Below are 17489 nucleotides of genomic sequence, written 5' to 3' on the forward strand. Positions count from 1 at the left end.
TTTTGCTATGTTCTTAATCGTTACCTCATCGGCGTGTACGGATCAAATCATTTTGGTTTGGAATATTGCTGCTGGTCAAAATTTGTTGAAATTTATATTGTATTTTCATTTTGAACGATACCATAGTTACAAAGACAATCTTATGTATTTTCGTCCACTATCTGCAGTGACGAATGTGCCGTTTTAATGTTGCCATTTCTGCTTTGATTACTTATTTCCCCCGCAATATTTTAAATTGACTTAGTAGTGCAATTATTCCAGTGCTACTTCTTCTATTCATTCATACGTTGGTCAAAAGAAAATGTATTTATGATACCAAAATAAAATCAAATATATAATTAGTTTATTCTCTACTAAAATCTTGATAAGTACATACTTTTCCCAAAAAAATATAACAAAACTTATTACCAAAATCAAAATTTTCAACATTTTTCAGATAAAGTAATACAAGTACCTATCGCTTAATAAACAACACTTAGGCAGAATATTTTTGAAACTCATTTATACTGTCTACTGATACCTTTGGTCATAAATTAATTCTTACTTGTGGCATAATTAAGCAATTGTTGACACATTAAACGTCCATTGTGGCGGATTCGTGCTGATTTACATGCGTCTGCTGATCTTTTACTAGTTGTATTTCCTTTTGTAGGACGTTTGCATTTATCTTCACTGGAGGTAGAACAGATTTGTTTTTTTTCTGGACGTTTGCTACTTATATTTTTTTCTTTTTGACTTTTGCTGCTTTTTTCACCTTCTGCGTGACGTATGCATTTATTATCACCACAGGTACACCAGATTTGTTCACAAACGTCAGCAGTGACTCTCTATATAAAAATGGAAAATAAGCATTATATATCCATAGATAATTTATTTACTTAAAAAACAAGAAAATTGTATCGCACCAGGAGAGACATGTACGCATATTTCTCTTTTAATACAGAGAGCACGAGCTACAAACAGGGGATTTCCAGTTATCTGATTATGATATTATGTCGCACATTGACCGGGAATAACTCCTTTGATATGCGTACCTCCCGACACATGTCTAACACCTGTTTTTTTGTCTTTTGCGGATTTAGATGCTGATATAAAATGATATATTCTCATTTGTGTTTTTCAACAATTCAAATTTTGCGACTCCATACGATTTATAATGTACTGTAAAATACTCGCTTTTGGGTATATCTACGTATATGTAGATGGAAGATTTCGAAATTGTTTTAAAAGAGAGGCGAAAGATACCAGAGGGACATTCAAACTCATTAGTCGAAAATAAACTGACAACGCCGTTGCTAAAAAAAAGACCAACAGACAAACAAAACAACAGTACACAAAACACAACATAGAAAACTAAAGACTGAGCAACACGAACCCCACCAAAAACTGGGGGTGATCTCAGGTTCAAAGACTTGCAGGTAGAAAATGTCGAAGAATATCTTAATAGCTACATTTCATTTTTCTTTTATGTACTTAATGCTTGAATTATAAAATAAAAAAAAAAAGTATTAATGAATAGGAGATCTGCAAAAATTCCCTTCACAGTTAAATACTAGTTTCAATGCCAATTTTCGAAAACCTGTCTTATGTTTCCTCTAAAAAGAAACTGCTAAATAGTTTTTATTATAATGTAAAGTTTATTATTTATCACCATTTTCAATTTTATGCGTACATTTTTCCAGTATGCTTACCGAATATAAGAATATCTCAAAGGATTTTAGTGCTCGCTGGTTATATATATATAAAAGTAGACTGATTACGGCCTTCTGTGAAGCTTACTTCGTTCTTTATATAACCACTCACCTACTGTTGATTAATTTATTTTCGTAGGTATCAGTTTTCGTGGTTTAAGTCCAAAAAGTATTTTTTGTGGATATTTGACTGAGCCTATAGAAAATTTGAAACTCGTTGAAAATTTAAAATCGTGGTTTACCTTTAAATACGAAATCCACGAACATTGGTAGCCTGCGATTAGTAATGAATCAACGGTTCATGTATTTATAAATTATACATATTAAATTAATCAATGTTTCTTATTCACAGAAGAAGAAAAAAACAAAAGACAGGATTTATACAAATAACGAATTAGACACTTTCCACTTCTATGTGTAGCAGAATTCCAGCGGCACCTATAAAAGTTGTTTGTTTATCAAAGGCTTGCATTTCTAATCATGATTTCCTTGATAATAACTACCTGCTTCCAAGAAACCATTTGAAGTAAGGGTTTCTTTGGCAACGATAAGGTAACCTCTTCGAAAGTTTAATGGACACCATTATGGTGCGGTTAGGCGGTATGGAAAACATGTATTTGTGTCTCAGATGACCTCGGAAATGAAACATTTGTAGTAACCCGTTAAAATTTCCTCGAAATCAAAGTGGGTGGATTTAGAACTGCTTACAACTTCGAAGCAACTGATTTTATCAAAGTTTTAAGTTGAGTTCGTCTAGCTCAATTGGTTTTTCTTTTTTGTTGCTAATTTATGCACTGCTCGTCGTCGTTTGTCGTTTGATAATGGTTGCCTCTTTTTTTTCCTTGTAGTGTTTTGTTACACCGAGTGATCGTTTTCTTTTCTGTTACAGTTTCAAAGAATTTACTTTGTTGACGAGATAAGTCAAATAGTCTATAACAGATTAAACTTGAAGATTTCCTAGTGTTTTTCTAGTACACAGTAATAACATTATCGCCACAAATTTTTTTGCACCAATTTCGCATTTCGACAATTAATGTCTCTTCGTTAATACTCGAAGCCAGAACTATGTGAAAGTCCAAACCCGTATACAAACGTTGAAGAGCTGATAAAACCAAAAAATAACCAGACCCGGCAAAGGAGTTATGTATGAAGGAGAAAAAAGTAAAATAACAAAAATCCCTAACTCCAATGTTCCATCCACCATTTCCTACATAAGGAAATGCCTGTACCAAGTCAGGAATATGACAGTTGTTTTCCATTCGTTTGATGTGTTTGAGCTTTTGATTTTGCCATTTGATAAGGGACTTTCCGATTTGAATTTTCCTTGGAGTTCGGTATTTCTGTTATTTTATTTTTTCCTTCTGAAAAATCTAGACCACACCCTTCGACCAAAATAAATGCGTTATATGTATTCAAAGATGTTTATGTATCACACCAGGAGACTTTATGGGTAAACAAAAGGATTTAAATTATCGGATATAGGAAGCTTCTAAAAGATAAAATGTGAAAAATAAAAGTAACAAAATACCGAACTCCAATGAAACTTCAAAACGGAAAGTTCCTTATCAAATGGCAAAATCAAAAGTTCAAACACACCAAACGAGTGAAATAAAGAAACAAACAAAATGCATTTTAATGAATTTAAATCAATATAATTAGTGAAAATAAAAAGTGTACATGAATGTAAATCCCATTTACAAAATAAGAAATATACAAACATTCAATGTCCGCGCAATTTTTTTAATCTGATTTATAAATTGTGAAAGTAAATAATCGTCATACTTACGTGGTGTATGGAGTGAATTTTGCGACAGTCTGTTGCTTTACAATTTTCACACTTTAATGTCTACAAGAAAAAAGCTGGGAGAAATGAATCGAAGCACTTTAAATCATTTTACTTATTATTTCATTTTACTTATTATTTCATTTTACTTCATATTCTCAACAATAAAAAAAAAATTAAGACAAATTGCCTATAAAAAGATGCTTGATATTCTTGCTGATAAAATCAGTATCAAAATTAAAAATGCCATTATTCGATATGTATTCAGCAGCTTAAACACTTTATAACTAACCTCGTTATACAATTTATCAAAGTGTGTAGGATCAAATTCGACTCCATTCTGAAGCATCACTGACACGTAGTCAACACGATCTGCTATAATAGCTTCTAACAACAGTAGCTGTAAATCCTGAACAACGAGACAGTTTGGTACATTAAGATATTTCTTGCGAAATTGAGTTTATTGGGAGATTTTAGAGTAAGAATAGAATAAATGGAGAAGTGGACTGAACGTCATTTAGAATAGCATATAGTTAACCTACGGTGCTAAATAAATTTGTATAGAACATACAAAGCTCCAAATTGTCCCGATTCATACAATATATTCTTAACTAAATATTCCCCCTAAATTTGTTTCCTTCCTCTGTTAATCAGGTTGTGTTTCATTAAGTATGCTATTCCTTCATACAGACTATGAACTAACAACTTGCAATTTAAATCAATGCTTTGTGTCAAATGTGCTGGCCGGATATAGACGAGTGACATTTTTTCATAAAGCCTCTGAAGTTAATGACTTTAATCCACCCACCAAACATACGGCTATATTATATATCAGCTTAATATATGTTCTTTCTGTTTAATCCAGTCGTCAATGATTCGTATGGTGCACTTTCCTTTAAATCAAAGTCAAAGGTTACAAATGAAGATTCATAAATTTTGGGGAATCAAGGGAAAAATGACCTTTCATGGTCCTTGTTCGATGATTTGTTTTTCAATGACGAATCTTATAGAACACAATACAGTAGTTCTAAATCAAAAGCAAATTAACAGGTTGATTGCGCAATATTTACAGAAATTTGCAAGTCCTAATTATCCTTCAAAACTGATAAAAATTGCAATGCAATCCAAATGTTTCTCGGGGGGGTTAACATTATGAGCCGTTTATTGTGGCGTTGATACATTCGTGTGATGCACAGTTTATTATTGGTGTGTGGTGTCCTGGTGTGCTGTCGTGGATTCATAGGAGGTGTCCGTTGTTATTCTGTGGTTTACATGTTGTAATGTACTATTTCATATTTGTTATGTATGTGTTTCTCTGTCCTTAGTGTTCTTGCGTTTATTTGTACCGTATTCCTGTCACGTAATGTTCTCATTTTAGCGGTATTTTAAACATTGCCATATAAGCGGGTGGTTTGGCTAGCCATAAAACCAATTTCAACCCACCATTTATTCTTAAAATGTCCTGTACCAAGTCAGGAATATGGCAGTTGATATAAAAAAAGTCCGTTTCTATGTATGTTGGCGTTTGTTTTTGTTGCAGTTCAGTGTTTCTGTTATTCCGTTGTTTTCCTCTTATAGTTGATGTGTTTCCCTCGGTTTTGGTTTGTGACCTGGATTTATTTTTGCTTAATCGATTTATGACTATTGAACAGCAGTATACTACTGTTGCCTTTATTTATAACTGAAGGACATTTTAGTCAATTTTAATTGCAATTAATGTTATATTGTTCTGGAAACAGGCTTCGATTGAAGCTTTTAAAATTGCCCCTCAAAAAAACAACAATCTGCAAATTGGCATCATTATGCTTTTGTGTGTTTAGTAAAACACATCGATTTTTTTTGTAGTGAATATCAACTTCAAAGAACGCAAAGAAAACGGCTAGTTGTATTATAGTTAGATATGCTCTTCGAAGTCTAACTTATTAATGTTTTTTCAGTAATTTTAAAATGCAAACATGACCTTGTCCCTAGATCGATGGGAAATTAAAATAGGTTACATGCGATTGTATGTACTTGATCTTCTTTTTCATAATACCTATGAAATAAGAAAGAATTATACTGTCAATGGTCTAAAATTTGGTGATGACTTAGGGTTAGATAAGAGTTAAATAATAATCCACTATTGCGTGTTGTCTAATCGGTTGATATACGGTAACTTATCAACATATTTTATAGGAGTAACATGTGAAGTATGATCTGCTTACCCTCCAGGAGCACCAGAAACCAATCCCGGATTTAAGTTGGGTACGTATTAATCAGTATTTAGTTTTCTTTATTGTGTTTTGTGTACTGTATGTCTTTTCGTTTTTTTTTGTCCTGATATTATCAGTTTGTTTTCGAGTTGAAATATTCGCCACTCGTTTGACGAGCATATGATTAGTGACTGCTGATTCCTGTTATCACTATTCTTTAACGTTTTCATACATTGTTTGATTATTCAGAAGACATTATGTGGAAATATGCTCACATTTTGAAAAAAAATTATTGTCTGATCTTGACGTATTTTCCATAAGCTCAAGTGTTAAAGTATATTACCTGCTATCATTCTTATGAGTTTACTTGTCGACATCATAGATAGATATATTCAGTAAGTACTTTATATTTACTTTTTGTTTTATAATGTGAAGGTATAAGTTTGTAAAGCTTTTCTAAAGAAAATTATTTATATCATTATATGGCATATAGTATTAAACTTAAAACTGAAAGCAAGTCACAAATAGGCATTGGGAGGGATTGTGCTTGATTTTCATATGATGAAGACATAATCTTTCAATCAGTTTAATTGAGGTCTGGAGCTGGCATGTCAGATACTGCTAGTAGTCCTTTGTTAATTTATGTATCATTGTCATTTTGCTTAGTTTCTTTTGTTACCTATTCTGACATCGGACTCGGACTTCTTTTAAATTGAGTTTTACTGTGCGTATTGCTGTGTTGTTTTTATTCTACATTGGCTAGAGGTATAGGGGGAGGGTTGAGATCTCAGAAAACATGTTTTACCCCGCAGCATTTTGCGCCTGTTCCAAGTCAGGCGCCTCTGGCCTTTGTTAGTCTTGTATGTTTTTTAATTCAAGTTTAATTTCAGTTCATTTATATGTTTTGGAGTTTAATGTGACGTCCATTTTCATTGAACTAGTACACATTTCTAGAGGCCAGCTGAAGCCCGACTCCAGGTGTGGAGCAACCTTTCTTGTCTTTATGATTGTTTTAGTTCGGCATAAGCCAGTCTTTGCTCTTACTCCTTAATACTGCGTGCTTAGCGGAGAAGTAGCAAATACCAATTTTAAAGTCTTTGGTTTGACCCGACCGGGGTTCGAACCCACGAACTACTGCAATCGAGGCGAACACGCTACCACGAGACCACCGGACGGTATAAAAAATTAAAAAAAAATCCTCTTAATGATAGATTACCACGACAACGAAAGCATGACAATAAGTTAATTCACAAGCTTCGATAAAGTATGCATTAATACTTGTTAAATCGTCCATATCTCTCGTTATTTGTTAGCTAATAATTCTGATTCTGAATTTCTTACCTCATTCTTCCGTTCGTATTCTTTTTCCTGTATGAATTGATATGCTATGTAAAAGAACAAGGACAGTGAGCCAGGTGTAAGTGTCAGTTGATAGTTTTTCATCAAACTTGTATCTGAAAGGAATAACAACATTCAGGTCCCATTTAAAGTTTATGTGATTTCTGCAGACTTCACTTTTGATTGGTGTATTCATAGTATAAATGAGTTTCTATAATTTTTAATCAATCTGTCCTTTTCCTGACCTGTTGATTATTTTTTTTCTTGCTTTCCTCTGACATTCCTATTGTGACGTCAGGAAAAAAGGCGACCATGACTGAGACGTCACATAAAAAGAACACATTTTTTGCAGGTAGTTCGAAAAGAAGGTTTGAGATTGTCTGCATATCGTCTAAAAATCCTTAGAGAATCAGATTCCACCACTAAATATCGTGCAATACGATATTTATCCACTCTCGACAGATAAATTTTAAATATTTAAAATGCTCGGCGAGCCTCGCGTTTTAAATTTGAAAATTTAATTGTCTCGAGGGGATAAATATCGTATCACACTCGATGCAGTGGCAGAATATATATTACTAACACTAAAAAACTACTGTTGCTTATTACTTATACTATGAAACATTAGTAAAATAACTTGAATGGCAAAATTACAAAACATTCCAATCTGTTAAGCTCAAAATCATTTGAAAAAAAATCTGTGTGTAACGCTTGTGTCCTGTATGAAAATAACTAACATGTTTCCTAAAGTAACCTTACTATGCTTAAATCATACTAACCTTGATTGTGGCATCACGTTCATGAGATATTAGTTAAAATTGTAGTATAATCCAGCAGACTTTGACAACAAAACGACTGATACTTACATTTTTCACCATAACTGGGCCATGAGACACATATCCTGTCGGCGCAACTACTCTTGTCCCATTTGAACTTTTATATACTTGGGATGAGTCGGGGCTGACACACTGTAAAGACGTTTTGTTTTCTGCGAAAGACCGTATGTTTTCCTTTAAATGTATTTCGATGTTTTTGTTGTTGGACTACTGTCTCATCGACGAATACCCAAAATCTTCTTTTGTTCATATAAAGGTCCAATTATTTAGCTTATCTTTTATTAAACGTTATATCTATATGAATAAACAAATTGATAAAAGGTCATCAAAATAATAAAGTACCCCTTTAATAGCAACAACGTTTTGTGGACTTCCACTCTTTTTGAATGTACCTTGGGGTTCGGTATAATTTTTGTTATCTTTTTTTAACGGCAAAAATTTGACAGTGAGAATTTCTATAACAATGATCAGGGATTCATTCATGCAGAGTGCTCCTTCATTTGAAATCAAGCCTAAACTAAAGCATTATATTTTGCAAATGCTTAATTCTTATTATGGACGAGAAAACTAAACGTTATTATTCTATTTGTTATAAACGTTAAATTTACTAATTGTAAGGTACTTTCGACGAATATCTAAAATATCGAAAAAGGGTATCAACATTACATCAATAGAACCCATACAGTAAAGCTTTGTGGAAATTCCATTTTATCTTACCTCCTATACATTTCTAGGAATATGATTGGTTAAAAACAACCGCGTGGAGACCGTGAATATTTCATATGGGGTTAGTAGGCGTGGTCTATTTCAATACATGATTAGTAGTGTGGTTGCGTCCCTTTGTAAAAACAACACGGTGTTGAGGAAAAATCTGAAAAGTTTCAACAGACGAAGAAATTGATGATGAACGATTGAAATAAATGCAGAAAACACATTAAAAGCTAACACATTGTTATTGTTGGCATTAGTTTTTGTATAGACCAATGAAAGTAGGTTCTTAATATTGAAGACTTGATCACTTTGATAGGACACAAGTCTGAATACCACATGTCAAGATAGTCGGTAAGATAAATTCGTTAGACAGTGTGCTGGTGCATATGGAATTTACTGACCCAATATATATCGTATTAGGTAACTAGCACACTATGTAACTAATAATATTTGTAAATGTACTTACCAAAGTTGTTGTCTTTTACTATGTTTAACGTTACTGTATTTTGAGCTTGACGTTTATTACAACTGTTCGTTTTTTCTACAATCATACAATTAAACTTTAAGAAAAGTTGCGGAAATTAAAATATATACATTAAGAATAGAACAGAATACCATTATCCGATATCAAATGTACATCTAAATATTTATTAAGCAATATTTACAGAAAATTACAATTCTTAATAAATCCTTCAAAAATGATATATTTGCTTTTAAAGCAAAATATTTCTTTAAGTATCAATATTTATATGTCAAATTAAAATGTATTCGTCGTTTAAAGGTGAAGGGACTTTTCTTTAAGTCATTCAAAACTGCAATTTATATATAATATTGACCTGGAATCAGCCTTCTAATGAAGTGTTTGCAGTTTTCCAAAATACTTCAATCTGCAAATAGGGATCATTTTGGTTTTCATTGTTGAGATAACACATTGATTATGTCAATATCAAAAATGATGGAAAATTGATATTATGGAATATCTATTACCCTTCCTGAGCGAATTAAATCACCTCCGGGTTAAGGCAGTGTTCATACTTTTCGTTGTAGTGTTTGAGAACTGTTGTGTGTCTGTCCTACTGTTATCGCTTTGTTGATGGGGTTATATGTGTGTTTATGGGAAATGCATTTTGTCCCTACGCCCATTTGTTTTTGTTTTTTGCATTCATATGTCTACCCATCAGTCTAACAAACTTTGTAATGAGCAATACTGTGGATTCATTTTTATTCATGGTATACCAATTTTCGTGGGTTTCGTGGGTCACAGCGAACCACGAATTTAAGAATTCAACGAAGAATAGTCCCGAGAAATGTGTATGGAGTCGGATATTTATTTCCGGTTATGTTATGCTGTTCTAGTATAGTGTTGACTAGCGATAAACATTGTAACATAACACGTGTTTTTATTGAAAGAAGATACAAGTATTTTGATTAAATCAATAATAAATATATCGAATATAGGTAATAATTTACTTTTTGAAATTGATTAAAAATGTTCATGGAAAATAACTGCAAGTTGTTAATTACCGTGTCATAGTTTGGTTTACTGGTGATAAAAAATCAATAGGATTAAGTACGGGGATATTGCCCGTAGGTAATATTGTTTATGACAGGAACATTTATTTTCACACCTTTTACTTATATGACTGTTAATTATATCGTGATTAGGGAAATGAGCTTTCAATCATAGAGTTTTGAATGCCTTATAAAATTCCGACAAGAATTTATAAATTGTAAAACAAACAAATAATTAGTTGTCTCTGTCCATTATTGTAATAGAAGTTTTCAATGAACACTTTAACCTAGAATGACCAAGCGAGGATTTTGACAATTCAAAACTTTTTCAATGAATTCCTTCTTTTTTGTTTGTTTTATTATTGATTAAACCAAGGAGGTTATATGATCTCCAAAATCAAAAAGAAATCCACGAATTACGTATCTGATTTTTTTTTTGTAATCAGCGATCCACGAATTTACGTATACCACGAAACGTCTTTTTTTCTCTATCCACGAAAATTGATACCCACGAAAATAAATGAATCCACAGTACATCGCTTGGTAAAATTTAGTGAAATATAATGTTTTGAATTGGTTATTGTACATGAAGGGATTTTATTCGTGAAAAACACATTCGAATAGAGTTAAAAAGCATGCAAATTCAAATTCACCATTATAGTCCTGCTTTTAAAGATATCTCATTTTGTACGCTTTTTTTCAAATTTAAAAATACCATTTTGTATGTTTTTTTCATGTCAACTAGTATCAGAAACTTATACCAGTTATGAGATCTTCGCACCATTAGAACATCAAACGAACAGATTAGACATGCAAATAATAGGAATGTTAAAACAAGATTTTTTTCTTTATTCATGTTATTGTTTGGATGAAGTGTTAGGGGTTTTCATTAAATGTTTTTGAAATGATAATACTTCAAACCAACTAATGTTGGCAAATTATTTATTAACGCGACTTTTGTGATTAGAAAAAATACGCAAATAGAATAAATCTCCTTCTCCTGTAGTGTGAAAATCGCGAACAAATCACTGCCAGATCAACAATACAGGCCTAACACAGCAATATAAAAACTGTTATGTTTTGTCAGAGGTTGTCAACGTTTTAAAAACGTTCTTGGTGATGATTGGCTGAGATGTTGGTGTGACATCTACACAGTAATATCTTTCTTTATAGCTATTTTTCTACATGTAATAATTTAACTATCTAGGAAGTCTAACTATAACTATAATTATTGCAAATTGCTAGTATTGTCAAATCAAAAGATATAGACTGTGAGTTGATGTAAATAAACTCCCTATAGATACCAGGCTTAAATGTTGTACGCGTTTTGTCTACAAAAGTCTCATCATTGACGGCCGATTAAAAAAAGTTAAAAAGGCCCTATAAAGCACGAAGTTGAGGATAACTGATGACCCAAAATTCCGAAAGGTTTTGCCAAATACACCTAATGTTATCTATTCCTAGGGTAGAAAATTCGTAGTTTTTTGTTGCAAACGGATGGAGAAATGGATAACGGGCAACAATACTTACTAGAGTTACCAGAGTCTAATTTGGTCTGGTTTGCTAAAATAAAAAGCAGAATTTATCATGGTAATGATGATCGAAGAATTTGATAAATGAGATGACTTTCTATTCTTTTTTAAAAAGGATTTCCATTTGCTAAATTTTTCCTTTGTTTTTTTTGCATTTTTACAGTTTGATCTATGTATTGCACAGAATTGCACAGAATCGTGAATTCTTGTTATTTTAGCCTGGAAGCTGGATGAAATATTCATTGAGGTAGTACAGCAAACAATATTAGAGTGAAAGACGTCATAATTTCATATCAAAATACTATTAATTATATTATGTTTCTTTCCGTAAATGAAATAATTCTTATTCGTAAAATTACTTGAATGTATTTTTGTTTATACTTATATATTTAACTATAGTTTAGAGTTTAGTCGTTTTCCTGTAATGATTTTTATTGTATGTCTTTATGTTTTTTGTTAGTGTAGTCTTCGAAATTACCGTGATGAGGATTGAGAAGTCATTAGTAGATTTATTTCATATTCAAAAGTATTTTTCTTATTTGTTGTTGCTATATAGTTTCTGTTTTATCAACACACATATTGTATATAATACTTGGTATGCTTTAGAGTTTGGCAGATGGTAAATAAAGGCAACAGAAGTATACCGCTGTTCGAAATTCATAAATCGATTGAGAAAACACAAATCCGGGTTACAAACTAAAACTGAGGGAAACACATCAAATATAAGAGGAGAACAAAGACACAACAGAAACACTAAAATGCAATACACACAGAAACGAACTATAAGATAACAATAGCCATTTTCCTGACTTACTACATGACATTTTAAGAAACAATGGTGGGTTGAACCTGGTTTTGTAAAGACATCTTTTCTGTTGATGACTTCTATGTTGCCATCTACATATCTTTCGATATTTTTTGTCATTGGATTATAGTCACATTGACGTATACCCACATCTCTTTTTTTTTTATTCATGCAAAGGTACGATTGTATACTTACCAGTTACTACATGAGGAGGTTTATCATTAAACTGATTGTTTTGCTTATCTACAATTAAAAGTTATAACAAATCAAAATCTTTACTATTATTTTAAAGGTCATCAAAGTTCCCTTTTTCATAACATTAAAGCAACAATTTGATGTCATTAAATATAAGATATGAAAACGGGAAGCTTATAAAAATGAATGTTCCTCTTAAATCGATGATCAAGATGTTGGCAAACGTTTTTTTTTTAAATATAAATTTGTGGCATCAATGTAATTCCTCATAATATTTTGTCCTGATCAGAAAATATTGCACTAGCATAATCTCATCGTGTCAGTCTTAACCCATTGTCCTTTAATATTTTCAAGGCGGTACAAATGTTTAAAATAATACAGACAACGTGTGTAATGTATACAGTGATTAACCGCCTATATGATCAGATAAAATATATAAAAGTTCTTCAATTAATATCATATATGTTTCTTATATATATCAATTCTGGGCTACATGAACTACGATTGTCTGAATTATAATAGAATTTTAAAACTTATGATATAACAAATTTTTTTATCGTTTTTCTGCTAGCTTGTATTTAATGAAAGTATTTCTTTTTTTTTTCTAATTTTACTAAACATTGTGAGAAATTTATTCGTGTTTGAATAAGGACGAAAATAACATTGTATAAATTTGGTGCGTCCAAAACTCATTTCTGCATTAACTTTTATTAGGACACTCAAATACAAAAAAGTGAAAGCCGAGGGTAAACAAATAATAGATGAGCCGAAAGGAATTTTAAAAGAAATGCTCAACCCTTTTAAAGTCAATTTGCCTATGTGAATCGGAATATTATTTTAATGATTGATATATTTTCTTCTCCGGAAGGGTGTCGATACAGAGTTCGTGCGATTGTCTGATTTTTTAAATCTTGTTAGTTATATTGAAAAAAGATGAATTTATAGCATCTTGTTACTTCTATTACTTATAAATGCTCTCGCTAACTTTTCTAGTCGAAACTAAACGATTATGGTATTGCTCTCAAATTATTTTCATTGGCTGACAGAAAGCCTCTTACAACAATTAGTAAACGACTTACTATCAAACAGGTTGAAATTAACAACCTTGATATTTCTCTATCAGACCAGGTTGCTAAATTTACAAATAGCTTATTACATTCGAATTTTCATATTCGAATGCAATGTTAGGGATGAAATTGAAAACGAAATAGACTTAACACTTTATAAATGTCGTGTGTCTGGAGCGTTTTTTTCTTGATTTACCTTCATCATGCCTATGCAGTTGAATTTGTTATTTGAAGATATTTGCAATAAACCAAATAATAAGATTATGCACTGTTGCGTCTTACGTGTACGAAACGTGCATATCTAAATATAGATTTAGTATACATAGTTTTGTGGTTGGATCGTTTTCCTCAGAGTCACTATCTGCTATACCATCTGAAATGAAATGCTTTTGATAGAAATACCGTTACTCACGAACAGGCCTTTTTCAATCAAAATGTGCGAGGAGACTTCTCGAAATTTTGAACGTGTTGTGTTTGATATGTTTATAAAAATTAGGAGATGCGATATGGTTACCGATGAGACAACTTTCCATCCAAGATCAAAGACTGTTTGTTTTCTTGAGCGGCAGAATTCAGCCAACAGTTGTTGCTGCCTCTGTAGGGAGCACGTGTTGGACCTGCTTTCCAAGTAATACATACTTATTTAACTTGTTCAAGTGACAGGTAATCTGACTTGCACCTTGTATGTGTGTGTGTTTTATTATGTCCTTCACTGAAATAAGATTTGGTATAAGAAGGCAAAATGAAGGTTCGTAAAACTCGACAAATCCCACCACATTTCGTGTTGCACTATATCGTTATTGCTGTTCAGTATCCGTGCGTTTGCATAATTGATGGAGTTTACTTGGTCTATCCGACAAAAACAGTCTTTAAAAATCCAATTGTTCTTTTAATGTATTAACAGTTCCATTAATAAACAAAATATGTTTATATTTTATGTTACTGTAACATTAATAGGTTTATTCACATGTTGGAAATCAAAACGGAGAATTCAACATACAACCTTACATCGTTTACGAAAGAGGAGATTTAGAAAATCACGCCCTTCTCTCCTTTAGTAATGTTGGTATTAACCCCAGAAAAGAACGATGAAAATCTCCAATCTCCATACTGGATAACTCAATTTCACAAAAATCACGATTAAGAACGATTTATAATTGGGTTCGACTGAACATCTTTCTAAAGTGTTCACCTCCTTTCTTTAGTAAAAGATGGCTTTCAGAAGGATTATTATGAGATTATTCAACTAGCGATGACGATTGGATGTGGATTCTTAAAATTCGTAAGATCTACTCCAAAATCTTCAATAACAATCTTTACTGTAGTAATATCAGAACCTTTGAATTTTCTACTCTTCAAACTATTATTCTCCGTGATCAATCGAGAAATCAACTGCATTTTCTCATCGAACAGCTTTGTTTACAAATATGAAAAATAAAAATCCAAAATTCCTTGTTTAGTGTCATGAAAAATCTTCGCTTATAAAGAACCGCACATATCAAGAGAATTCATACAGAACCTTCTCAAAATTAAAATGAAAAAGCAGCTTGCAGTCAAGAGTCAGTCCTTGCATGAACGGGGTTGGAAATGTTAAAATTATTCAAAATAACGTGTTTATACCATCAGGCACTTGTTGCACTATCCATATGTTGTACAATATTTCTTTATTTCTATAGTTTTCAACGATTGTGAACTCGTCATTGATTTTGCCTTTTTAAATTTGAACGCTATTTAGAAGTCTTATGCAGAAGCAACGCACGTCTTGTGTATTACATGAAAAACAGGTATCCATGAGGTTTTTTGTGAACCCAGTAATGTCAATGTCACAATTTCATAAATATTGCTCTTTTTGTTATATTATCGGTTACCTACATTGTGAGATGGCGAAAAAAGAAATGCATATAAATCTTCAAGACACAATTAATGTTCGAGTTTCAGGTATTTGTTATAATTATACATTTCCATTTCAGGTGTTAGAGAACAATGTGTTCACCCGTCCTTACCCGTCAATAAATCTGCCGTCATAGATGTAGCTTTCTTCTTCTTTTTCTTCGGCCCCTTCTTATTACATTACTATCATTATCAATATTATGATTCAACCGTATATAGACAATTTTCAACTTAAGAATAGAACAGAAAAAGTAAGGAGATTTTTTGCAATAGATATCAAATTAAATACTTCTTTCATTTAAGTCACGTAATGACCATCCCTTGATGATAGCTTCCACTACTGCATCCTCCATCTTTAAACCTGCAGCGTTGTCAATATCGTACACTGTTATCTGCAGAAAAAAAACACACATTTATAAACAATCATGTAACCAAATGTATCCGACTTTCAAATCAAAATAACTTAGCTTCTTCAATTTTGTTTGCTAAAGAGAGGCGAAAGATACCAAGGGATATTCAAACTCGAAAACAAAAACTGACAATCTAAAGAACTAAAAACGACCAAACGACAAACAACAGGAAACAAAATACAACATAAAAATAAAGATTGATCAACTCAAACTAAACCAAAAACCGGGAATGATCTCAGGTGCTACAGAAGGGTAAGAAGATTCTGCTCCATTAGTGGCACCCGTTATATAGCTCATGTAAGTACAAAACCGGTAATATGTCTTAACCGGTAGGTCCCATTTGAGGACGGCATTTTGGTTACGGCAATTGGAAAAAAAATTGAAAACAGATATTCCTTAACGGTTAATTAATTCGTGATGGCGTCCGTAAATATGTCGAAAGGATGATTTCAACTTTACTACTTAGAATGCTTGGTTTAAAAGTTCCCTTGATAACAGCAACCCTCTATCAAGAAAATCATGATAAAAAATGCAAGCTCTGGAATATCGTATTAGCTGTGAGATATATATTCCTTATGCAGGCGCTGCTGGAAGGTTGCTAAATTTTTGTTACTGAACCTCATTGTCTATTTCCAGGTGTAAGATATTAGACAGATTTAAAATTTAAAACCAATACGCCATACGAGATAGATTTAAAACATACTCAGATGTATTGTCATATACAAGTAAAAGCTTTTCTAAAATGCTTGCCGTTTTAAAAACTTATTATGTTGAATTTGTTTTTGCATCGTAGTTTCATCCATTCAGAAAACTGCTCTGCATATAAATTGCATTGGGGTAAAACAGTGGAATAGAGGAAAGGCCAATAAAGTTAGTTAAGGGCTACGATTTTCTTTTTATGCTTGATAATTTTTAACTGCTGGAAAAAGCTTAATTTCTGAATCATTTGTGTTTTTGACTGTTCTTATTTCGGAAAACTTTTTTCATGAATCAATTTTTCAGCAGACATGTTTATTTACTCTCTGTGTGTTTGTGTTTGAGAAAAGTGTGATCAATTATATCTATCCATCATCTGTCCCGATAATCCAACGCACAAACGTTTTGGGTTCCAATACATCTTTATTATACTGGAATTAATTGTCCCTATATCCTATTTGAACAGGTTCCAGTAATGTATTTAAAGAGTAAATCGGTTTAAAGTTGTTTTTAGAAAAAATCGACAAATTGGCATGTTATGAAGTAAAATATATACATTTGTGACTATCTGATCCTTACTTTCTGTCTTTATAGTGGTCTCTTGTCAGCTTTCTATGAACTTTATATCAATCTGATGAGTCAACCCCTTTTTAACTGTTTTTTACAGTTAGTTCTTACATGGTATAAAAAGAAAGAATATGGGGTATCCACCCATGACACAAAATCATTACATGCACAGCAAAAGCACAAAAAGCAAAGGAACAGCGCTTTTATTGATGTATGTTGCGCTGTAACACCACAGTCCCAGGTTAGGGATGGGTTTGAAGCCCG

At 32.2% G+C, this 17489-nt stretch overlaps 1 protein-coding gene across 8 annotated transcripts in view; it reads right to left on the bottom strand.

Annotated features, from left to right (window-relative positions):
* The window catches only part of LOC127702076 (transient receptor potential cation channel subfamily M member-like 2), a 177100-nt gene that overhangs the window by 128440 nt on the left and 31171 nt on the right, over window positions 1-17489 (bottom strand). For 5 of the 8 annotated variants that reach the window (XM_052206083.1, XM_052206082.1, XM_052206089.1 and 2 more), the window contains exons 7-15: window positions 15842-15944; window positions 13985-14035; window positions 12596-12643; window positions 11594-11626; window positions 9018-9092; window positions 7008-7120; window positions 3767-3883; window positions 3478-3537; window positions 545-827 (exon numbers count right to left, since the gene is read on the bottom strand). In XM_052206083.1, the coding sequence (XP_052062043.1) occupies window positions 545-827; window positions 3478-3537; window positions 3767-3883; window positions 7008-7120; window positions 9018-9092; window positions 11594-11626; window positions 12596-12643; window positions 13985-14035; window positions 15842-15944 (883 nt within the window). Of the gene's footprint in view, window positions 1-544; window positions 828-3477; window positions 3538-3766; window positions 3884-7007; window positions 7121-9017; window positions 9093-11593; window positions 11627-12595; window positions 12644-13984; window positions 14036-14176; window positions 14330-15841; window positions 15945-17489 lie in introns of those variants that run through there. The other 3 variants (XM_052206086.1, XM_052206087.1, XM_052206090.1) reach the window with 3 other exon arrangements.

Source organism: Mytilus californianus, unplaced genomic scaffold (assembly GCF_021869535.1).
Source record: "Mytilus californianus isolate M0D057914Y unplaced genomic scaffold, xbMytCali1.0.p SCAF_5, whole genome shotgun sequence".
Classification (NCBI taxonomy): Eukaryota; Metazoa; Mollusca; class Bivalvia; order Mytilida; family Mytilidae; genus Mytilus; species Mytilus californianus.